General features: G+C 35.5%; 4 protein-coding genes and 1 pseudogene across 5 annotated transcripts; 2 read left to right on the forward strand and 3 right to left on the reverse strand.

The window, feature by feature from the left end:
* Positions 1-1,726: 1,726 nt before the first annotated feature.
* ARFA1B (ADP-ribosylation factor A1B) lies at positions 1,727-4,063 on the reverse strand. Its single transcript, XM_089616966.1, has 7 exons — positions 3,967-4,063; positions 3,378-3,554; positions 3,178-3,248; positions 2,651-2,770; positions 2,394-2,512; positions 2,191-2,272; positions 1,727-2,055 (listed from the first exon to the last, which is right to left on the reverse strand). The coding sequence occupies exons 2-7, from the start codon at positions 3,523-3,525 to the stop codon at positions 2,050-2,052; spliced, it is 546 nt and encodes a 181-aa protein (XP_089473092.1). The 5' UTR covers positions 3,526-3,554; positions 3,967-4,063; the 3' UTR covers positions 1,727-2,049.
* A 1,681-nt stretch (positions 4,064-5,744) lies between these two features.
* On the forward strand, positions 5,745-7,767 carry PDF1B (peptide deformylase 1B). 2 transcript variants are annotated; one of them, XM_089617049.1, is made up of 7 exons: positions 5,752-5,980; positions 6,075-6,213; positions 6,353-6,545; positions 6,728-6,838; positions 6,986-7,048; positions 7,199-7,319; positions 7,460-7,767. In XM_089617049.1, exons 1-6 carry the CDS (start codon positions 5,821-5,823, stop codon positions 7,310-7,312), a joined length of 780 nt encoding a protein of 259 aa, XP_089473175.1. In that variant the 5' UTR covers positions 5,752-5,820; the 3' UTR covers positions 7,313-7,319; positions 7,460-7,767. The 2 variants fall into 2 exon arrangements, with proteins under 2 accessions (XP_089473228.1, XP_089473175.1); XM_089617102.1 differs by lacking the exons at positions 6,986-7,048; positions 7,199-7,319; positions 7,460-7,767 and adding an exon at positions 6,916-6,983 and having other exon boundaries at positions 5,745-5,980.
* Positions 7,768-7,800: 33 nt separating this feature from the next.
* Positions 7,801-8,731, reverse strand: LOC149406147 (polygalacturonase At1g48100-like). Its single transcript, XM_089617215.1, has 2 exons — positions 8,337-8,731; positions 7,801-8,263 (listed from the first exon to the last, which is right to left on the reverse strand). The coding sequence occupies exons 1-2, from the start codon at positions 8,392-8,394 to the stop codon at positions 7,872-7,874; spliced, it is 450 nt and encodes a 149-aa protein (XP_089473341.1). The 5' UTR covers positions 8,395-8,731; the 3' UTR covers positions 7,801-7,871.
* A 553-nt stretch (positions 8,732-9,284) lies between these two features.
* LOC149406148 (limonoid 21-O-acetyltransferse-like) lies at positions 9,285-11,936 on the forward strand (annotated as a pseudogene).
* Positions 11,937-12,127: 191 nt separating this feature from the next.
* Positions 12,128-15,592, reverse strand: LOC149406149 (polygalacturonase At1g48100-like). Its single transcript, XM_089610273.1, has 7 exons — positions 15,389-15,592; positions 14,899-15,030; positions 14,198-14,395; positions 14,062-14,103; positions 13,753-13,960; positions 12,821-13,011; positions 12,128-12,743 (listed from the first exon to the last, which is right to left on the reverse strand). The coding sequence occupies exons 1-7, from the start codon at positions 15,590-15,592 to the stop codon at positions 12,351-12,353; spliced, it is 1,368 nt and encodes a 455-aa protein (XP_089466399.1). The 3' UTR covers positions 12,128-12,350.
* Positions 15,593-25,043: the final 9,451 nt, after the last annotated feature.

Consider the following 25,043-nt stretch of genomic DNA (forward strand, 5'->3'; position numbering starts at 1 on the left):
TTTGCAGGTCTTGTAGATTATATTTGATCCGGGTCTTCTAGACCAATTTTTAGACAGCCTTAAGGACCATTTTGAACCGCACTTGCGAGGTTTTATTTATTTATTTTGAGACGCTCATTGGGCACTTTAGGCCATTGGATTATATGGTTTTTTTAATATATTACAATTATACCCTCACTAATATTTTTATTGTTAAATTATCTCTTATGTTTTGTTGATGTCAAACAAAATTATCAGTTAATTAATATATTAAATTAACTTTTTGCGTCTTAATGCATAAAAAATGACACAATAACCATTTATATTCTTACAATTGTTATAACTTTATTATCTATAAATCGTCTTTTTATTTACGTACGTTTATAAATTTAGTGATCATACACATAACAAATTATACTAAGATAAATTCAAATTCAAAGTTTACCATCAAATCATAAAAATGTAAATAATACTCGGAAAAATAAGTGAAAGATGGTTGGTTTGTTTTCAAAACCCACAAGATACTAAGTTAAATACATTTTTTTTAAATAAACCCAAAACGATGTAATCGTTAAAGAATATTTCCATTTTACCCAATATTTTTTTACCCTAGCCGGAGATTATTCGACCCATGTTGGATAACGAATGGGTAAATGGATATCGAGTAACATGTCATTCCTTACTTTACCAAGGAAAGCTACAAAAGAAGTGAGGCCAAGAGTATGGGAGCGAAGATTATGCCTCTACTTCAGAATGCAAAAGAGCCTTAACACAACTGGCAAGGCTCTCACCATTACGTGACCATTCGAGCTTTTGCTTCCATGTGATGATTATGTTTCTATGTTCACTAAATTTTGGGACACAACGCCTTGGAAATACCAAATTTCAAGACCCTCTTTTATCTTGTCGTGGATATCATCATCTCATTGTTTTTAAATTTCAATTAAATAGTAATAATTTAAGACGCTACAAAGAGGGTTTTTTTTTTCTTTGATAAAACGCTAGTACGCTACAAAAAGTGATCCTGATCGTCTTTTCTCATTTTCATAAAATTGTTGAACAAATCAAAGCATATTATGATTTAGCATAACTGTTGTATATTCTTATTCATTTCAGTTTACTAGATTGTTTTAATAAATATTTAGTAAACCCTACCTTAGGTGCATATTGATATATGATCTCACATGTAATTTGAAATACCTTATTCCTTTTAAAATAAAATAAAAATAGAATTAAAAAAAGTAACAGTACCACCTTCAGATGTTTTGCGTAATTTTGTATAAAAATATCGTTAAGATAGAAACAAAATGTAATCAATTTTTTAGTTTAAATATTAAATTTGAGATGCTTCGTAAATGACATTATTTACTATTATAATAATAAACTTTTACCCCTCTTTTATGTTTTGCGCTTATTATTAGTACCCTTTTTTTCATATTATTTCTCGGTTAAAGCATTGTTTTGTTAACAAACTTAGAATGAGGAAAAACAAATTGTCCACAAAAATGTGTAAAATAGAAACGAGATGTTCAATTATTAGGCATGCCTCAAGCCCATACCTCGAATTCAGTATATTATATAAGAATAATTTGGTTTTCTTTTAACGTTCTATAAAAGCCGCAATAAAATAAGGAATCCCAAAATTTAGCTTCTAATTCTCAAAAGTAATGGGATGTAGTGTCACCATACAAAAGTAAATATGCGAAATTTTTCACTGTATAGTAATGAATTGACATCATAAACCACGAACAAATAAAGTATTATCTCTACTATGGAATCGGAAAATCTCGAGTTCGACAAAGCATACATACAATCAAAACAACGATAAACTACAACGCAAGTGATTGAGAATCCGATTAAGAAAACATAGCAGCTCTGCTTACAATCTAAACAAGAAACAAGTAAAAAGCATTTTCATGCCTGCTTATCTAGCGATACATAATCAAGCGTTCTAGCCAAACATGTTTGCCATTACACACATTTTCACTTAATGAAGAAAAAAAAAAATACTATCCCTTCCACTCAACAACAGTGCCTCAAACCGCAAAACACGAAAATTCGGTAACTGTCTTATGCCTGAAAATTAAGACAAAAGAAGTTATATTTAGCAGATAAGAAAGCATTGTGCGACAATTGTTTGACTGAGCGATCGTATGAGATATAAACGAATTTCATTTTTTAGCGACATCAATTTAATTTATCTGAACTTGCCTTGCTGGCAATGTTGTTGGAAAGCCAGTCCAGTCCCTCGTAGAGACCTTCTCCGGAGGTCGCACATGTGCTCTGGATGTACCTGAAAAAGCGGAACACAGTTCGACATTGACAATAAATTACACAAATTTCTATACATATGAAAGTGTCTAGACATACAAAAAGTCAAACCCAAAGTGCGGCGTGCAAAGAGAGAGCATTACCAGTGACGTTGACGGAGAGAATGAAGACCAAGCTTGTCGGTAATTTCTGCAGCGTTCATTGCATTGGGAAGATCTTGTTTGTTGGCAAAGACAAGCAAAACCGCGTCCCTCAGTTCATCCTGAGACCCCCAAAATACAGATTAAGATATAGATTCAAACCCAAAGCATCAGTGTCCAAAAAGGCTTGGGGAAGTAAAGACTTGTCATAAGGATAAAGTACAAAAACTCACAAAGAAGAGGAATAGAAATCAAAGTACCTCGTTCAACATCCTGTGGAGTTCGTCTCTCGCCTCAATAACACGATCCCTGTCGTTGCTATCGACCACAAAAATCAGACCTTGGGTGTTCTGGAAGTAGTGTCTCCACAGCGGGCGGATCTGTGCCATCAACACTAAGTGAATCAGTTCTCTGTTTCTCATAGACGAGCTTTCTTAAAAGAAAATGACCCGGGAATGTAAATAATGAACAGAAGTTAAAAATTAAAAAATTAAAAAACATCTCTAAGTGCCAAAAATTTAAGTTCAAACAGATACAGAGACATGGATAAGCCACATCGAGATTCACGTACTATAAAGTGAGAGACAAAACTAAGTGAATCAGTTCTCGGTTTCTCATAGACAAGCTTTCTTAAAAGAAAATGACCCGGGAATGTAATTCATGAACATAATTTTTTTTTATAACACCAAAACATCTCTAAGTGCCAAAAATTTAAGTTCGAAGAGATCAGATAGAGAGACAATGAATAAGCCATCGAGATTCACGCTCTATAAAGCGAGAGATTTACCTTGTCCTGACCCCCGACATCCCAAACGGTGAAGCTGATGTTCTTGTACTCAACAGTCTCCACGTTGAATCCTGCAAGAAAAAAAGCAGAGTGAAGGAAAATTCATCCCAGTCAATAAACATATAAAGCAATCAAAACTACATCCTAATAGATAGTGATAACTCCCAGAAATGAGATTAAGAGAGAGGATTAGGACTCACCGATGGTGGGGATTGTGGTGACGATTTCACCAAGCTTGAGTTTGTACAAAATGGTGGTCTTACCCGCGGCATCGAGACCCACCATCAGAATTCTCATCTCTCTCTTGGCAAAAAGCCTGCTAAACAGCTTCGTGAACGTCAAACCCATTTCTGATCTTCTTCTTCCTTTAGCTCAACCTGGATAGTCGATCAGAGTCAGACACACTTCAAAGTCAGCAAAAGCACGAACCTAAAACCTCATAATCATAATCGTTATAATCAACAGCAACACCAGCGAAACAAATGAAATCGATTATGATCAAGAAAACCTAAGCCGTCGTATTCATCAAATTTCAGAGAAAATTCAATTTTATTGAGAAACTCGAGAGCTTGGGATTCTGGGAATCGAAATTCAAATATTCCTAAGCGAACGAAAATCAAGGAGGTCAAAAACACACACGGACGATAAGAGCGATTCAACAAGAACACAAAGAGATGAGAATTCCTTCCGATCTAGATTAACAAATAGCAGAGAGATCTACAAGGAAAGAAGATCGGGGTATAGAGAGTTTGGAAATAGAGAATTGCAGTTAGAGAGAGAAATTAGTACCTGATTTGAGGAAGGATCAAAGAGAGAGAGAGAGAAAGATCCGATTGATCTTTTTAATGCCCAAAAAAATCGAAATGGTTTCACGCCAATTTTCTCTCTCTTTTGTCTCGGGCTCGGTTAAGCGATGTCGTTTTGGCGATGAACGACGAAAAAGACAGCGTGGAATCTGGACCGTTGAATTTGTTTCGAGGGACTTTTCTAGATTTTTGCGCACATGCACTGTATTCTTTCCTTGGTCGTATTTCTTTTTTTTTTTTGAGCAAAGAACCAGAGATATATATTAAACTGTAGTTGAAACCAAATCTGATTTCAAGCTACTACGAATACAATTGGGAGGGCAAAACCAAGTATCAGGAATTTCTATTGTGGTGTATTTCCTTGGTCGTATTTCTATTGTGGTGTTTGAGTTTGAACTTGCGCAATTTGCACGAGTTTTGGAAATAATAAACTAAAACTTTTGAGTCACAACCGAGTGTCTCCAAAGCAACGTTAATTTTTGGATACTAGTTACGATCCTCCAAAGCAACGGCTCGGCCAAATGGCCATCCGAGGGCTGAGAGAAGCGTAGGCACATGGCTTGAAAGTTCGAAAGTCTTTTTTTGTAAGATAAAGAAGTTCAAGTGAGATTTATGGGAAAATATTCGAGATCTTACAAAAGTCAAAGCGAATTAGATGACGAGTGTTCGTCGGTCTCTATTCAGAGTGCTTTGATCTAAGACTCTCTACCACCGTTGGACCAGTGTCAATAATCAAAGTAAGCTTTGTGTGTGCCAAGAGACCGGTATTGTTGAGGAGGCAATACTGCGAACATGCTATTCAATGTAGTCGACCAGAGATAAATTGAATGGACGACTACAAAGACATCATCGTGCCACGATGGTCGATGATGTCCTTAACACGAGGAGACCGAGGTTTGACTTTATTTGATGGACTTGCATCCTTATACGCATCATGGATGACGCAGAATCTAAAAGATGAGTGCTATGTTCCGAGTCGAGAGTTGCTCATTCGGATATTATCTTGCATGTGTTACGAGTCATGGTGTCGGAGTAAAGGACTTCATGTGTGAATGTCGTCCCTAGTCTAGTGTACACCTACCTGAGATAGGTATATATATATATATATATATATAGAAGCTCATCATAAGATACAGTTGCTAGTATGGTCTTGACAATAGCTTAGCACACGCAATCAAGTGGAAAGTCACTTACGAGAGCACTGTTACAACATGTGCCTTGATGACGCATGAGAGCCTAGAGACGAGGTGAGTGTTCAGATCGATAGCGTGTTGGCATGTCTCGACACATAGATGCAATCTTAGTCGCCTTGAGCGTGACTCTTATAAAGTAGTATTCGTCAACTTACTTGTGACCAAGAGCACGAGATATGTAAGAGTTTTGTGAAAAAACACGCGAACAAAATGTATGTTGACCTTGATTCTCTTAACTTTGTTTTTTGTAATTTTTGCTTATTTTTTACAATAAAAATTTACAAATTTGAACCTCTTTTTTTTCATATTAGTTTCCCTAGCCTACCTTCGTCCCTGCAGAAAGACGAATTGTTCGGCTCCCAAATTATTGACCCATGACAATTGTACTATTAAAATGAATACAAGGTTTAATATATACCATTAACAATTTGTTAACACTACTTTTTACTATTTTATGCATCGGACAGTCTGACAAACGGAAAAGGACTAGCTCGGCTACTATCTAAGAGCTCAAGTATGATTCAGCTAAAAGAGATATAAAACAGGGACCAAAACGTTAATAACCTAAAATAATTATCTTCCTACTCAGTTTACTATTTTGGAGGGACAGAAACGAGCACCGTTCCCGGCGAATCACCGCGGAAATGGCTTGTACGGCTGGCCTTCAAACGGTTCTCTCGCCGCACTCTCACTCTCGCCACTCCACTTTTCCGGTCACTTCCCACCGGGCCGGCCGGTTCGCCTCCGTGGTCGCTCAGGCCAGGCGAGGCTCTTCGTCTCTCAAAAACATCGAAGTCGCTTCTCGTAAGTCCTTCGAATCCTCAACAATTACAAGAATATATGTATATATATATCCGATTGAGTTGTGCTGAAAATTCCTTGAACGCTTCCGTTTCAGCTTCCGATCTTCAATTCGAGCCACCGATTAAAGTCGTGCTATATCCAGACCCTATTTTGAGAGCTAAGAACAAGAGAATCGAGACCTTCGATGATAATTTGAAGAAATTAGTCACCGAAATGTTCGACGTAATGTACAAGTAAGTTTTCATCACTCTGTTCATGAGAATAAGAAGCAAAATGCTGAATGTCAATGTCGTATGATAGGTTTTGCTCATTATCTTCCATTACAGTACTATTTTTTTTTTTTGTTGCATTTTGTGACCATTTTCTTTTCAGAACCGATGGTATTGGACTCTCGGCTCCGCAAGTGGGAATCAATGTTCGGCTTATGGTGTTTAACCCGGCCGGTGAACGTGGCGAAGGAGAGGAAATTGTTCTCGTGAATCCGAGGGTCCAGAAATCTTCCATGAAAACGGTGTTGTTTAACGAAGGTTGCTTGTCATTCCCGAGGATTTATGCTGATGTTCGGGTGAGATTTTTATTGAATGCTCGTTCAATTCCCTTTATTATCAGTTCTCAAGTGATTATTGTGTGTGTATTCATGTTTATCAGATAATTATTGTTCCTGTCATTAGGTTTTGGATTCGTAGGGTTTTATTTTTCTGGACTATATCATCATAAACTTGATTCTGTTTCCTCTGTTTGTCGTAGAGACCTGAATCCGTAAAGATCGACGCACGAGACATTAATGGTGCGACGTTCAGTATTGATTTGTCGGGTCTCAATGCACGCATTTTCCAACATGAGTACGACCATTTAGAGGTTCCGATCCATCATTCACTCGCTCTTTTAATCTCGTGATGATATGCTGAATATGAACAACCTAACTTTTTTTTTAGTGTAAGACCCAAGTTTATAAGGTTCGAATTTTGTTTGAATTTGTGCCCTGAAAGCAAACAATTTTTGCAGGGTGTTCTTTACTTTGACAGAATGACAGATACAGAACTTGATACTATACGTCCACAATTACAGGTGTGTATGAGAATATGTCGTTTTTTCTCTCTGATCCCGTGATATTATTTGGCTCATAAAATACTATCATTTGATGCTTCCATAGTTTCGTTGACATGTAATTGTGGTATTTGAATCCCAACTGATTGCTCTGCTGACTAATGGTGACAGGCTTTAGAGAAGATGTACGAGGACAAAACCGGGTTACCAAGTCCCGAAAAGATAGAAGAAAGCCGTAAAAAGAAGAGCGGTCCTGTTGGTTTCGGAAAAACTAGATTATCATAAACTTCAGGTTTACTTCTAATTAATTGCAGATTCTTAATTCCTAGTTCATTGCTTTATGCCTAAATGTTAATCCTTTTTGGCGTTTTCCAAAAGGTGGGCATTATCTCTTTTTTTACCATTGTAAAGCTAACTCATTTTTTTTTATAGGTGAAAACCATGTCCCGGGCCTTGAATTTGACGACTATTGGCTAAGCGAGAGCGTGACACAGAAATTTGCAAAGAACACTTTGGAAGCGTAGGAGAAACTTCTTCAGCACCACGAGTTGTACCGTATTTTTTGATACCCCTTTAACATAACATGTCCTATTTTGATAAGATTGTCACATTCAGTTCCCAAAGTGTATACTTTTTTGGAAATTTAAACTCATTTCGTGTACCTTCATGTAATGGTAAACTCTATCAATATACATAACCATGATTCTTTTGCCATAAAGTTTTCATGGTATTTGTTTACACTTGCAAGATTAATAATAAAGCATAGGCATTTAAACACAACAGGAAACTCATCGTTTTTCATTACACTTAGCCATCTAAGGCTTTCAAAGGCTGAACTGTGATCTCAATAAGCTTCACTTATGGGCTGAACTGTGACTTTCAAAGGCTTTCCCGTCCTCAAGCAATCGATCGGAGGAACCGTGGCGGTCTTAAGCTCTCCGTAGGCTTCCCAGCAAAAGGGCGTCGAAGATCTATTCCCCTCTTCGACGGAGCTGAGCTGTATCGTGTTCAGAGACACGGTGGTGCAGGGAAAGCTATCGCTGCACGCGAAACGAACCGGCTCTAAAGTGTAAGTCCCTCTGACATTCACGTAGCTTATATCGGACTCTGCCACGGCTGAGGATTCGTTCCCCCACTTGCTCTTGTCGCAGTAATATTGATCTATCACTATCGAAGTTTTCACTTCCGAGACTTGTATGTTCGAGAACACGACATTTTGCACCGAACCCGACCCCCCTATGCAGATGATCACGTATATCACTGAGAGAGCAAAAAAAAAATGTGATTTGAATTATTATTATTATTATACCTGCCAGGTTTTGATTCTGACTGTCTGTATCCCATATCCTGCCCGGTTTGTAGCTCATCCCATATCAACTCAATCTCACTGTTTTCTCACTCCAGATTTTTTGTGCCTACCTCTGTCAGAATCTCCTCACTTGTGCTCTAAAAAGAAATCGTTTATCTCCCGCTCTTGCACAGAGGCTGCTGAGATGTTATGGCTTCAATCCCTTGTTCAGGAGCTGTGTATCCGACCATCTGGGTCGACAATATCTTTGGCTGCAAATCCCGTACTTCACTCTCACACCAAAGCATATGGAACTCGATCCCCATTTCGTTCGTGAAAGAGTCCTCGCCGTTGATCAAAATGCCAGCGTCCTTACCAAACCTTTGGGAGGACAATTCTTCGCTTACCTGCACAATGGCCTCAATATCGTCTCTGTGGTCCAAAACTCAAGCCTAACCTTATCCAAAGCCTCTCCAGGTCATCAATCCAACCCAATCTTGGATTCCTTGGAATTGACCAATTAACATTGTGGGGCACTTTATGACATTACCGTTGCCACATGCTTTTTATTATCCTTGGTCTGATGTAGTTATGACAGTCTTCAATCAAACTTCTAACACAATTTAATGCTAGTTAATATATGTCCCAATTTCTTATCAATAACCACCCAAGAAGCCAAGAAAAGGAGAGATTCGAACACGAGATAGTTCAGTTCTTTTTGTGTTTCGTTCGAACTATACCTATACCGGTTTTCTTTATGTTCATCATAAAGCCGGAGAAAACTATCAACCATCTCTCTGTTTGTGTTATTCCACCGAATGCTCCTGTGATATTATAGACTTGTTTCTTTTTCAGAGTCATGGGTATCATTGGTATCATTGAAGTGTGCAGTCGGATGCTTCTCCTAGTACGCCAATAAATTACTTGTTCAAATGCTATACACACACACACAGTAAGCTAATAGGGGCGAGTCAAGAGGGTTTTGATGAAAATGAAGACTGAAGTGGAAGTAATCTCCGAAGAGATCGTCACACCCTCGTCTTAAACCCCTGAGCATCTTCGCCACTACACGCTCTCTTACCTCGACCAAATATCTCCGAAAATGTACAATCCTCTGGTCCTGTTCTACGATCTGAGCAAGTCGGAAATCAGCGAGATGTCGAGCCGGATCAAGAAGTCACTCTCCGAGGCCTTGTCACTGTACTACCTGTTATAAAGATCAACCACTACTCAGACACAGTTTTGAGAAAACTTGAATATCACGCAATACACACAAACACAAATCAACAAGAAAATTAAACAAAACTAAAAGGAACGAAGAACACCGGATTTATCGAGGTTCGACGTTAACGAGCCTACATCCCCGCGAACTCCTTCAGATCAAGGAAGTTCGATTTGCACTAATCTTCAAGCAACAAACAATCAATCCGATTACAACTCTTCTCCGAGAGCAACAAAACTCACAAACTCTCAAGAACTTGGCTTTTTCAGAGAATCACACTCAGTTTGCCTTTTTTTTTCCTTTTGTGAATTTTCAACCTGTTTTTCACTCTCAAAACTCTCTCTACTTATCGTTCAGTACAAGGCCATATAACAAGGCAGATACACAATAACCGAATAACTGCCTAGATCTCCCAGCATGAATCACAACCGTTGATGATCTCTTAATCCTGACCACTCAGAAGACCACGTCAGCAAGTGACTCGTGCTTGATCTTCAGCCTGGAGATGTACCTGGACGCTGTAGACACCGTTGATCTTCATGACGTGTACTGCAAGGCAACTGTTGGAGCTGAACTTTCAACACTACCCTCTCGCCGGCCGTCTCAGAAACGACAGCTTCGTCGAGTGCAACGACGAGGGAATCCACTTCTCCGAGGCTCGAGTCTCGAGCCCCCACGAGCTCTCCGCGGTGACCCGAAACCCCGACCCCAACGAGCTCTCCAAACTCCTCCCCTTCGAGCTCCACCGGACGAACGAGTTCGCCGCCGGAGTCCAAATCAACGCATTCTCCGGCGGCGGCGTGGCGGTCGGAATCTGCGTCTCTCACCAGTTCGCCGACGCGCTCTCCTGCGTAACCTTCGTCAAGTCCTTGGCCGCCCTGTCCCGCGGCGATTCAGACGCGGTGGAGAAGCCCGAATTCGTCTCGGCCGAGCTCTTTCCTCCCCGGGCAGAACCGGGGTTCGACTCCAGCGTCTTGATCAGGACCGAGGTCTCGTCGAGCATGTTTTCGTTCGCCTCGCCGGAGATCGAGGCCGTCAGGGAAAAGTACAGCGGCCCCGGTGGTCGGGCTTCGCGGGTCGAGGCTCTGTCTGCCTTTATTCTGTCTCGTCTCCTCGCGCGTCGGCGAGGGAGAGAGAGAGAAGAAAATGGTCGTTATGGCGGTTCTACCGCACCGCTTTCACGTTTCTCCGCAGCGGGGACGATAAAGGTTGGCATTTTGACCGGATAAAATTAATCGGTAGATTAATTTAAATTTTAACCCTTTTTTTGGTTAAAATTATTTACCCCAACAACCGAGTAAATAAAACACGGGCTCTCAAATATAGTCATAAAGCCAATCTTTGGTTCATTTTAAGTAAATAACCACGAGATTTTATTAAAAAGCCAAAAAGACATTAATAGCTGTTAATATTCGTTAATAGTAGTAAACAATCATCAAACTCCAAAGGCATAAATGAAATGCTAAAACGTTCAAAACAATGTCACGTCACCATAATGGATATTTACTACGAAAAAGTTGGCTATTTTACAAATCTCTAAATTCTGGTGGTTTAGTTACTCAATTAATTGATAAAATATCGAAGCTAACAGTTAATTGGCTAACCGCTCTAAAAAAAAGGCGTCAAACCGGTCAAATATTTAAGCGTTAACCGTTCAAAATGGTTAAAAATTTAACCAACCGATCATTTTACCCACCTTTAGACGTCGAAGGCGTGAAGAGGGTGAGAGAGGAGATAAGGAGCGTGGACAAGGAATTCGTCCGGAGGATTGTCGAATCCGAATATAAAGCGTTTGATGGAAGAGAATGAGGAAAGGCGGCGAGCTGTTTGTCGGGTATAGCTTCAACAGCCTTTGCAACTTTCCTCTCTACGACGCCGACTTCGGGTGGGGCCCGCCGGTGTGGGTCGCGTCCTCGTCACTGCCTTTCCACAACAACGTCGGTTTCTTGGACTCCAAGCACGGCGCTGGAATCGAGGCCTACGTTCACTTGGAACAAAAAGTCATGGCCAGCCTCGAAGCCGACGTCGAATTTCTTAAACATGTCAATCGTTAAGACGTATATCATCAGTCTCTTCAAAAGGCTGAGATGTTTGGCGGTGAATTCAGGGGAACGAAAAAGGCTGTTATTGCTGGGGACAATATGAAGATCGTGGAGAGTATTCTCGCAGCAAAGGAAAATGCTCAAATTGGGTTTCGCTCCCTCTTTTTTAATCAATTGCATAACTTGTAATTTTTTTTCTTTTTCGAATATGTTAGTTTTGTTTGGTGTTCTAGGAACTTAAATGTCGCAGCTCACGAAGTTTGTCAATGGACTTTTGGCGCATGAAAGTTTCCGGTTTTTGTAAACTTATTGGCGACTTTATTGGCAAATGCCTTATTGTAAATAATCATTAGACTCCATGAATGGAATGCTAAAACCGTACGAACAATGTCACATCATCATAATGACTATTTATTTAAAATTTACAAAAAGTTGACTCTTTAGCAAATTTTTAAAAATTTTGGTAGTTTAAGATGAAAAAAATTCTTTAAAATTCTTACAAACTTATTTGAAGAGGTATAAGATGACCTCCCCAAATCGCTCTCTACACTCTAAATCTAATACATATATTACAAGATAATGACTCGTGGCAATTCCCTTAATTGCCCTTGCCATTCTTTTGACTCTAATCAGCTTAATACAGGCCACTTCAGACCGTTGCCTTTCCCTCTGCCTTCTCACAACACTTTGACATAACATAGGCAATAAAGCACAACAAGAAACTCGTCGTTTTTCGTTTCATTTTAACCATCTAATTCCTAAGCTGTGAGCTCAACAAGCTTCACTTATGGGCTGAACCGTGGCGTTCAAAGGCTTTCCCGTCCTCAAGCAATCGATCGGAGGAACCGTGGCGGTCTTAAGTTCTCCGAAGGCTTCCCAGCAGAAGGGCATCGAAGATCTATTCCTCGCTTCGACGGAGCTGAGCTGTATCGTGTTCAGAGACACGCTGGTGCAGGGTAAGCTATCGCTGCACGCGAAGCGAACCGGCTCTACAGTGTAAGTCCCTCTGACGTTCACGTAGCTTATATCGGAAACTGCCACGGCCGAGGATTCGTTCCCGCACTTGCTCTTGTCGCAGTAATATTGATCTATCACTATCGGAGTTTTCACTTCCGAGACTTGTATGTTCGAGAACACGACGTTTTGCACCGAACCCGACCCCCCCTACGCAGATGATCGCGTGTATCACTGAGAGAGCGAAAAAAATGTGATTTGAATTATGTTTATTATTATTATCATACCTGCCAGGTTTTGATTCTGACCCCCGTTAAGCTGTTCTGTATTTTGACATCTCGGACAGTGATGTTCGATACACAAGCTCTGCTGTGTTCTCTTCCCAGGCTTCCGATGCTGATTCCGTGCCCGGGCCCGCAGTTGATATTGTGTATGTATACGTTTGAGCACCCGGTTTGTATAGATACACAATCATCTCCTGCCGAAAAATGTAAGCCAATGAGTCTTTTTTTTTGGGAAATGATGACAAAAAAACTCGATGTTTAGACAAAACACTATTTATATACTCATTCTTTCTTTTCTTTGACAAAAATATCACATGTTACTATTTAGTAGCGCCGTAACTACTTGCACCGTCAAGTTCAAGCAGAAATTTTAACGGCGAAAGTATTTACACGTAACTAAATTCGTAACATGATGTATTTTTGCCCAAGAAAAAAGAATGAGTATATAAATATCGATGAGCAAACTTTGAGTATTTTTGTTGCCATTTCTCCTTTTTTTTTTTTTTTTTACTATTTTGTTCTTTACCTCACACATACATCTTTAAATTAAATATTTAAGCACAAATTGCAAGGAAATCCTTTAAACTTCAGTAATGAAGACATTTCGGAGAATTGTATCGCACTAGAGGAGACCTCACAAGAAGAAGAAGGTAGTGATATCTAATGAGTCGTTTATATGAATCTTCTTCTTCTTTGTGGATACTATCCCTACAATTTATAGGTAGTTGAAAAATGGACTATTCTAGCTCCCCATAACCTTAGGTAGATTGTTATTTCTCCTTCTTTAATGAAGCTGCAATTTGATCTGTACTTTCTTTTTAATGATTATTATTGGATTAGGACAATTTGGTCTCAGTTGGGTTTGTGTGGTAGAGTTCTACAAACCCTAGTAATATTGGTGGACCCCGAAAGAAGATACGAATTTGAAAATTTACCGCAAGAAAGATTGGCGTTGAAGATGACCACGTCTCGGGAGTTTTGGAGGTGAATTCCGTCGGTATTTGGGCTATCGCCGGGCGAAGATACGGCGATATCGAAAACCTGAACATTCGTACAATTGTCGAATTTCAGATGAGCCTGAGGACTGTTTTGTATTGTGATCCCCGTGACCGTCGTGACGTTGCTTCCGTAGAATCTCACAGCCTAATGATGAACATCATTAAAATCACAATAATTAGTACATTTTTTTTTGTTTTTTTCAATTCTAAATGTTGTCATTTTATCGGTGAGAGCTCGATCAATACCGTCGGTTTTTTGCTCGGCATTTTTACTCCGCTAATCTCCGTCTGCAAACGTGAAATTTCCGTGTGATGAAAATGGTTACTATAGCAAATTTATGTGTCATGGGTCATTAGGGTGTTTGGGATTATTCAAATTTACCGAAGCTTGTGGACTAAGATTAAGAGATTGATTTGTTGGGGTGTAATTAGGCGAGTCGTTCCACCAAACCGAGCCTTGTCCATCTACAATGCCTTTCCCTCTGATTGTGAAGCTCTTGAGCTTTGTGAACTCGATCCACTGCAAAAGACCAGAACCCCAAGCCGCCGAGCTTGTTGGGGCTATGATTTTGCCGTCCAACTATATATCACCAACATTTGAAAAAAATTAGCTTCATTAATTGGTATTAGTTAGGTTTTTCAGTGCAACAAAACAATCTATAGTAAGGTTTTTCAGTGCAACAAAACAATCTATAGTAAAATAATGTCATTGACGTTCTGGTCCCTAAACTAATTATTAGAGTAAAATGGTATTGTTTTATATGAAATGTATAGCCTAACAAAACTTATAACTTAAGTAAACTTGAAAATTAATTTTACAAAATAAATTAATTAAATTATATTCCAATACCTAGCTATCACCAGTTTTAGATATTTAGAGTCAGATTTTGTGTTAATGATACTTTCTCAAATTATAAAGAGTCATTGAACTGTGTAAATAAGATTGAAGTTGTTCAGTATACATTGCAAAAGAAAAAAAAATTACATACCACATGCTTCTTGCATAATAGTTAAGATTATTTGCTCTAAAATCTAAATAATTAATTGAAGTTATTGTTTAAGAATATGTATTGGGTGATTAACCTGAAACACAATGTCTGGTTGACAATTCTGACCCGAAAAAGAGATCGGCCCGACGAGGAAAACGGACCCGGATGGGATAGTCAACCTTGATGCGTTGACTTTACAAGCGGCTTCCCAAGCTGCTTCAAATGCCTGCCAATTGTTTTATAATCATCACTTGTTGCTTGAACAACAAGAAAGGCAAATAACTGCCTTGCACTTAAAAGTATAACGTGCCTAATTTCTAATTTCTTCATCTTTCTTAAGATTCTTTCTTAATAATCTACATTTATTCCTTCATTGACCGTGAGAGTCAAGTGGGCATTTACTAATTTGGCTGCAACACCAAATTTTCTAATCTCATGCAAATAGCATGCCTACGAACAAAACAAAAAATAAAATAATTTGCTCAATATGAAGGTGAATTGATCAAATATATCTGAATATTTAAAAGAATATATGTACAAAAAAAAAAAAAAAAAAATTTAAAGTAGCTCAGATGTAAATTTACCTTTGTGTCGTCTGATTTTCCGTCGCCTTTAGCCCCGTAGTCCAACACGTTGAAAATGGCAGAGCTTTCGCCGATTGTTTTTTTCGATATAAAAATCTTTTTGTAAGTATTATCTCCATGATTAGCATATTTGATTGTCGTTTCGTGTTGCTTCACTTGCCTTGCATTGCAAGTTCTCAAGGAAACCAACAATATTGCAGCCATTAAAATGGCGAATAAAAAGCTTCTTATTAGTCGTAATAACAACTTACTCATCTTCATGAGAGAGAGAGAGAGAGAGAGAGAGAGAGAGAGATTGTTGTGGTGTGAGTAATTATGGTAATATAGGATTAAAGAAGATATACAAACGTGCATATATTTATAGGCGGAGAGAGATTAATAACTATACATACACGAGCTATATTTATGTTCAACAACGGCAAGGGTACGTAATACAATTTCATTTTTGTATTGACGCTTTTGCAATATTTATGAAATGAATGTTGTTTTCAACTATTTTTTTTCTTTATACTTGTGGATTAAGATTAAATTAGCGGCGGTGATTGTTATTGCTCACATGACATTCCTTGCATGATCGTTTGCTTTGAAGAAAATAATAAAGTAAAGATCTATTAACTTAATTAGATACCCCGCCAAATAAGCTAGAATATTAGGGAATTAATTGGCATTACTAATTGTAATGTAAAACCTTTGTTATTAGTATTTCACACGGAAGCATGAATTTTTATTCAAATATAAACCTTTGTTATTAGTTTGTAAAAATTAATGAGTAAAACACTCCAAAGCAGGGCAATTAATTCCTGCAATGTTTCATCGAGACATATATCTATGGATTAATTAAATAATAATTATAGGATAATTAAAGGGATTTAGACACGGTTGCTCTATTTTTTTAGTGATAGACATTTGGCTCTCATTGAAAAAAAAAATTAGTTATCCATTTTAATTAGTATAAAATTATATGTAAATTCTGGGTATTATTAGAAAAAATAATATAAAAAAGGCATAAAAGTCTATCATACTAAGAATAGAACAATGAATGTCATCTTCGTCATCTTTGAAGCACTAACAAAGCAGCAAGCAAAAATACTATTATTATTTACTTTATTCTGATCCGAGGATATATATTGCAAGTTTTCAAATGCGAGCTAATTATTGATCACGATCATATTCGCATGTAACAAGAATAAGACTGGCTTAGAAATCTAATCGAGATTAGAAACTACCATTCCTTAATCAACACGTCTTACTAGTATACAATCATGCTTCTTAGAGGCTAAAATTTTATCTCTGAAAAATGTAGAAACACTTATGAAAATGACATAGCATATATATATATATATATATATATATAGGTGCATATTACTTACAGCTCAAGATATCGTATCTTCAAATTATATATTGTTGAAGATCAGTAACCACGAGTCTTCACGCTTGCACAAGCCTGTTAATTAATAATAATGAAAATTTAGCGATATAAGCCACGTAAACATAAGCGCTTACGTTTTAGCCAACGTTTCGTAAATTTTTCGTAAATAGCCAAAAAATTTGTAAATATTTTGTAAATAATCATATTTACTAAAAATTTATTCTGCGTTTTTTATTATTTTGATAGCGTAAATAGATTTAAGTGGCTATTTACACAAAATTAACAAAACATTGGCTATTTCAAAATTTCTAACATTTCATATGGCTAGATAACCACTGGATATTATTATTACTATAAGGGTGTATTTGGTTGAAGGTAATGTAGTATCATATTCTTGGGAATGTGATTAAAGTAATCAGATTCCCGGGAAAATTAATATTTTAAGAAGATTCCTGAGAATGTGACATTAATGTGTTTGGTTTGACAAAGTAAAGTAATGCTTAATAAAAATTATAAATAATAAATATCTTGTAAATAGACAAAACATAAAAAATAAAATAATAATTAGATTTAATACAAACATAAATAAATGATTTTGAAACAATAAAAAAATAAAACAATAATAAGAAATATAAATTTTTGCCACAAAAACAAAATGACAATCAACACACAAATTTATCATGCATAATTCTTTTAAAAATATTTCAAAATAAAGACAATTATATAAGAAATTATTTATTAATGACCTATAGTACTAATATAAAATAATATTATATATATTTTAACTAACACTAATATATATATATATATATATAATATTACATAGTTAGTATCTTGGTAATAACATTATATTTTCAATAATATCATGCATAATATATATAACTACGCTATATGATATAATAAATAATATGTATATCGTATATCATATAATACATATATATGTATATATATATATATATATGTATATCATATATCATATAATATATACATATATGTATAAAATAAAATATAATATCTAATATCATATAATATAGCATATCTGCATATGAATATATAGATATGAATATATGTATTTTAAACAAAACAAAAAAACTAAATATGTATATAGTATATAAAAACAACTAAATATGCGCATGTGTGTATATATATGTAAATAATTAAAAAAGATTCTCATGAGAATGTAATATGAATAACACCTATATGGTGGTATTAGGATTACCTTATTTTAAGATAATCTCATTACCTAATTAATCATATTTCCTTGAATGTTTTTTAACATTAACTCACACCAAACAATATAATCTTTAAGATTCATGAAAATGTGATTAACATTATCCCAACCAAACACACCCCAAAAAACAAAAACAATACCAACTAACTATTAAAATGAAGTGGGCCCTCCACTACATACGGTAAAATTTAAAATGTTCTTCGGTAATAGATTTTAAATAACAAAAATAATTGATTTATATTGAGAAATTGAATTTGTTGTCCAAAAATAATGTCAAAAGTCAAAAAAATTGTGAGAGAGCAAGAGTTTTTTTTTTTTTTTTTTAGGGAAGAGAGGAAGAGATTTAAAGAGAGAGAAATGATGATATGAGATGAGAATTAAGTTTGAAATTGTTTATTAGGTTAAGGGCGATATTTTTGTTTAAAATAAATTTATTTATCAATAATAGATAAAAAAAAATGGGTGAATGAGCATACTAGCCCAATCAGCCCACCAATATTAGTAGAATAGCCCAAATTTGAATAAATTAAGATAATAGCACAATTAATAATTGACTACCCAAATTACCCTCGCACTAAATTTACACAACCCTAAACATAAACTCGTCTGGTCCTTGTCCTCATCCATTTCACAGCCACCACTGCGAACACCACCGCCGACAGAACCGCTCTCGTGGCCGCGTCGCACTCTCCGTTCTTCGTGAAGATCGGAGTCAGGATCTGGAACGCCACCAGCGTCCCCGTCGGAAGCACCTTCGCCAGGTTCGCCGTCGTCGACAGCGCCGCCGACATCGCCAACGCCGGTGGTGCCGCCGGTAACGGTTTTTCTTCAGCCAGCTCTGCCTCCTCCTTTGTTGGTGTTGCTGCTCTTGTTCTCACGCTCATCACTTGTTGAGCCATCTTTCTTTTGTTTTGCTCTTTGGGTACGGATCTCGACGGCGACGACGGCTCAGATTGACTCGAAAATCGACGGGGGGAGAGAAATCGACGGCGGAGAAAAAATCGGCGGCCATGGAGGGGATTGAGGAGATGCACTTTGTAAATTCGCGAATCGGTTAATTTAATTAACCTACTGGAGTGAGTTAGGTTAATTAATTAACTGATTCGTGAATGATTTGAAATTCACAAAAAATTTACAAAAATAATAACTTAAGTAAATTGATATTCAAAGCATTCAATTAATTAACCTAATTCCGAATTCAGAGGAATCGGCGGCGGAGAGGAAATCGGCGGCGATGGAGGGGATTGAGGAGAGGCACTTTGTAAATTCGTGAATCGGTTAATTTAATTAACCTACTGGAGTGAGTTAGGTTAATTCGTGAATGATTTGAAATTCACAAAAAATTTACGAAAATCATAACTTAAGTCAATTGATATTCAAAACATTCAATTAATTAACCTAATTCCGAATTCAATCATTTAGTAAATTAACTTTACTCACAAAAAAATCAGAACCTAAACTAATATTTCAACCAATAAGTTAATTAATTAACCTAACTCACTCAAGTAGGTTAATTAAATTAACCAATTCGCGAATTTGCCAAGGGCATTATGGTCTGAGCCGAAAATATGGGTTATTTGCTTAATAAAATTAAACTTTGGCTATTCCCCCAATAAGAATGAAAAACTTGGCTAGTTACAACAAATTAATGAAAAGAAAATTATACATGTCCTCGTGGAGCCTTTTTTGTATTTTATCGCAAGAGTAATTTGTTTAAATTTTTTAATAAGAAAATAATATTTTTATATTATAAACAAAATTTTTTATATTTATAGTAATTTTCAGTTTATTTATTTATTTAATTTGTTTACATTTTGAGCTTTATTTATTTTTTAAAATTTCATTTATAGAGAAAATAACTATTTATCATTTGAAAAAAAAATACTAATTTTTTAAAAAGGTTTAAAATAATCGCTATTTTAAAAAAATTGACGTAAAGATATGTCAAAGAAAAGAAAATGTTCTCCTTGAAGTCTAGTCTGAAAGCCGCCAAAAGCGCCACATGGAATGCCAAAACATGTCACGGAAATTGAACTTGAACATTGAGACTTTTGGAAGTGACCAAAATCTAAGTAAAGATGACTTTGGGAAATTTTCCAAAAGCACTTATATGTGAATGTCGTTATCACTAACCGAACAAAACCGTTAAATCGGTTATTCCAGATATCGCACCATTGTTATAGGCTTAGGGATTGGCTTTCTCTTCCAAGTCAAAATTTAATTAAAGCAGCCTTGTAATGAACTACCTCATTTACTTTCTTTCCCTACGCCTAATATATATATATATATATATATATATATATATATATATATATATATATATATTAAATGTCTACATTTATATAATAACTATACCGTAGAGCATATGAATTAGCTTAAGTTAAATATGAAACTAATACGCTTTGGGCTAAGAGGGTCCTAAAGTAAATTATATTACAGATACTCGTAAAGAAGAGAAATTGCCTAATTTGTCACTAATTTCATAATATTTTCCCACTTTCCATCAAAATATTAATTTTTTCCAAAATACCACCATCTATGTCAACAATGTTGACATCTATGTTTGCCCTTCACTATTAGATGTTCACTATTAGATGTCAACATTGTTGACATAGAGATGACATTTTGGGAAAAATTAGCATTTTTTGTGAAAAATGGGAAAATGTTATGAAATTAGTGGCAAGTCACAAACTTTTAAAATTAAGAAAAAGTATAGTCTTTTTTTATTGGCTCTAACAAATATATATATAGTCATATGATTAATTTTTGATAAATTTTAAATAAATAATCATAAAATTTTATTAACACAAAACCAAAAAATATTAATAATTATGAATAATCGTTAAGAACTGTAAATGAATCATCAGACTCTTAGAACATAAATAAAATGCTAAAGATGTTAAAATAATGTCACATCACCATAATAATAATTTACTTAAAATTACAAAAGATTGACTATTCAACAAATCTCTAAATTTTGGTGGTATAATTATTTTAAAAAAAAAATTCTCTTTTTAAAATTGAATGTAATATAATTTTTTTACACCACAATTCATAGGTAAAAAATATAGCACGTATTAAAAATTGGTTTTTTAATGTTGACACTTACATTGTTACCAATGAAATTAGACACGGATTCACGAGTTATCTTTTTATTTCTAATTTAATAAAGATAAAGACAACACTATTATTTAATTTAAAAACAGTAGACACTAGCTTAAATAAACATTGGTAATTGGACTTATATCTAATTTTCTTATTTTATTTGATTCCTTATAACTTGGGTCTAGTATCTAAACTATGCATTTATCATCATAGATATCTAGAATAAATTTGTAAATGTTACTTTAGTTGACTTTAGTTGTCTTAAGCCAATTCTAACCCTTGACGTGGGATTGTTACAAAGACGTGAGAGACGATTAAGCATATTCAGATTGAGAGTAAAATTGAGAGAGGAATCTCAAAAGAACCGGAATTTTCATGAAAAAAAACAGTTAATGAATTATATATATATATATATATATATATATATATATATATATATATATTACCAAAGTCTGTTATAAATGAGTTAACTAAATTAATCAAGGCTAGCTTATCGCTTAAGCCAACTAATGTTTCTTTAACTCCTAATAAGTGATAAAGGAAGAATATATAAGCACAAAGTCGTTGCTTGATATTCCAAGTAGACGCAATATTTGAAGATATGGCTATGCGTTGTTTTTTTTTTTTTTAACAAAACAACATTGCTTTCATTACTTAAGCAGGCTGCCGAAATGTCACAGTACAGTCAAGGATGTGAATCTTCAATCCAAATTGAATTTTAAGAAAAAATTGTCACGTTTGTGCGCACGTACATTGCAGCTTCGAGGAATGAACGAAAACTCGAGCTTGTCGAAAGAATCAGTGAGGCTCTTCACTTCGTCCACCAACATCCCCGGTTTGGTAGTCGGAGAGTGCGGTAACTTGAACATCTTGATGATTTTTAGGCAATCCGATTGAACGAGAATTCTTCGGAGCTTCAGAGTGGCCGATGTTGCCTTTTATTACAATCTATCTCCGATGAAGAAGACGGATAAAACAGAGAGAAAACGAATCCAGAGAAACAAAAACTTCGTTGTATTGATTATTGTTCTAATATCCAAAACATAATATTCAAGGATATACTTATACAGTAAAAACAGAAATAACGAACTCATTAATAGCGAAACGACCGCGTATTGAATGAGACGAAAAGAAAAGAAAAGAAAGAAACGACATAAGGAAAAGCGTCGTACGCAGACGACTAACTACAACCCGTCGTTTAACATAAAAGAAAAGGAAACTTGCAACCTAAGGAACTGAACTGATATAAAACTCATAAAGCCAAGTAACTTCAATACACCCCCTCAAGATGGACTGAAGAGATCTATGAAGTTCATCTTGGATATAAGATGCTTCAACGCAGGTGAATGTAAAGGCTTAGTGATGCTTCTGAATCCACCGCAGCGTCGTTGTCTTATAAATTTAAGGTCATAGATTACTACTCGCATTGTTAATTGATTTTGAGGCCCATTTATAAATCTAAATCGACCCCTTTTTTTTTATCACGAATTGTCGAGATGTTTTGAAGCAAATTTTCGGCTCAACATATATAATATACGAATTGAATAGTATTTATATTCTGTAATCTCTTTAAGAGGTATTATGTAATCCATCCATTGCATATATAATAAGAGCTACCTCTCATGCCATAACAAGGTCTACACAAAATCTCGAGGGAAACAAACCGCACTTGGTCAATACTTCGTGGGCCATATTGGGTCTTATTCAAGCGGGTCGGGCCGAGAGAGACACGAATCCATTGCACCAACCGGCAAAATTGTTGATTATGTCCCAGATGAAGAACAGAGAGTTTCCTCTGCAAGAGATTATGGGAGTGTTTAACAAGATGGGCACTTGGAGAATATCTCAACCGTGTTCTTTTGAAACCAGATTCTTCCCAGTTCTATTTTTAAGCCCTGTGATGTGATAAATTACACTCGATGAAGAATAAGAAAATGCTTGCTTATCTAGAAATGTGGATAACATATAAATGAAAAAATAAAAATATGATTTGGGTGAGTCAAAATTTTGATATACATTATCTAAAATGGTACAAGACAAACAGTTAGAACTGTGAGTTGCTTAAGAAAGTGACCATGCATCGACTGCTCTTGAACAATTTTTCTAATCTTTCCCACACGCTTCCTTGGACTACATCATGTCCCTATAAGGATTTAGCTATACTTAATTTTAAACGAACAAATCGTAATAACAATAAGCAAAAGCAATAAACCAAAATAATAAGAAGACATTGAGTTTAATAGCGAAAATCAACTCAAACTCTATTCAATAACCAAATCTCAATATCCACTTCAACAATATTCAAATAACACATGAAAAGGAAATCAAATCCAAGATTCATGTAAAAAATAAACTAAATCCAAATCCAATATTCAACTCCAACAAGAACTAAATCAAATATAAAGCAATAAATAAAATGAGTTCAAACCAATGTTTTAAATTCCGGTGAAATTCACCAGAAATCGGCGGCGGCGCCATTGCCGAAGTAAAAACGGCCAACGAATAGCATATTTTATCTTTTGTCGTCGTTTTTTGTCGATTTCTGTCGTTTTCGTTTTTTTTTTTGTCGTTTTCGCTGATTTTCGTTTGTAGTTTTTTTTCTTCAAAATTTAAAGAAAATTCAAAATGGAACTAGATGGGAATGGATCCAAAGTCACCCACACATATCCTTAAAGCCCTTACCAATTAAACAAAGTACCAATTTTGCAATAGTATTGTTTACTTTTAATTATATATTACATTTGTTTGATAATTTTAGACAAATACTATATATATGTTAAAAATTCATATATATATATATATATATATATATATTACTAATAAAAATGGATATATTTTCAATAATGTATTTAATTATATTATTACGTATAAAAAATAAATGAATAAAAACAAAATAAAATGATGAAAACGGATGTTTATAAAAGAAAATAATATTATTAAAAAAAATTGATATGTTATCATTGAATATTTATTATCCATTTTTAGTACATATATAAACTGGATATATAGAATATGTATTAAATAAAATAAAATTAGGATAAACATATATTAAATAATACATACATGCTATTACTATAACTTAAATGTTGCATATATTACAATTTTAATAATTGAAATAAGATATATGTGTGTATATTATATATATATATATATATATATATATATATATATATCTAACATATTTGTAACATTATTTCTGTTCGGTTTTCCATCGAAAACGGCATATCACTTGCTTTTTTTCACAATTTTTCCGTTCGATTTTCTATCGACATGTCGATTTTCCGCAAATCAGAAGGCTCGAAACGGCATCGAAAACCACATTTCGAACCTTGGTTCAAACTAAGCAAAGAGAAAAGGAAAAGAAGTAAACTAATAAAGTATTGAAGATGAAGATGGATGGAGATGTCAACTTCCTCCATCTTCTTTTTTTCTTCTCCAAAAGAAGTCAAGAACTTCAAACTTTTCTCTCTAAAAATTGGTCTTAGATTTAAATTATAGAGTATTGTGTAATGTGATGAACTAGACTTATTTAAGTGTATATGGTACTCAAGGGTGGATTTTCGGAGCATTAGGGGCACTTGGATTTGATCCAAGTGTCAAAAACACATAAAAACACGGAGAAAAGAAGTGCAAATTTGCGACGCGGCGCGCGGCGCCACTTCCTTAGCCTTCCGCGCTAGTGTTGAATTTGTGAAGGCGCGCGCGCCAGTTCAAAAGGTATGCGCACACCGTGCTCCAAACTTGCTTTCCTGGCTTTCCGTGAAGTCCATAACGTCCCCATTCAGCTCCCGAATATCCCATTTTTATCTCCAAAAGTTATTTTTACTCGAAAACCTTAAAATTCACTAAAAACTACAAAACTAACATAAAAAACATCAAGAACAAGTCTCGATTCACTAAAAAAAGCATTGATAAGTGTGAATAAATCGCACTTATTAGTGTGCATGGTC

This window comes from Urtica dioica, chromosome 1 (genome assembly GCF_054948205.1).
Source record: "Urtica dioica subsp. dioica isolate 48M chromosome 1, U.dioica_male_clone48M_v1_H2, whole genome shotgun sequence".
Classification (NCBI taxonomy): domain Eukaryota; kingdom Viridiplantae; phylum Streptophyta; class Magnoliopsida; order Rosales; family Urticaceae; genus Urtica; species Urtica dioica.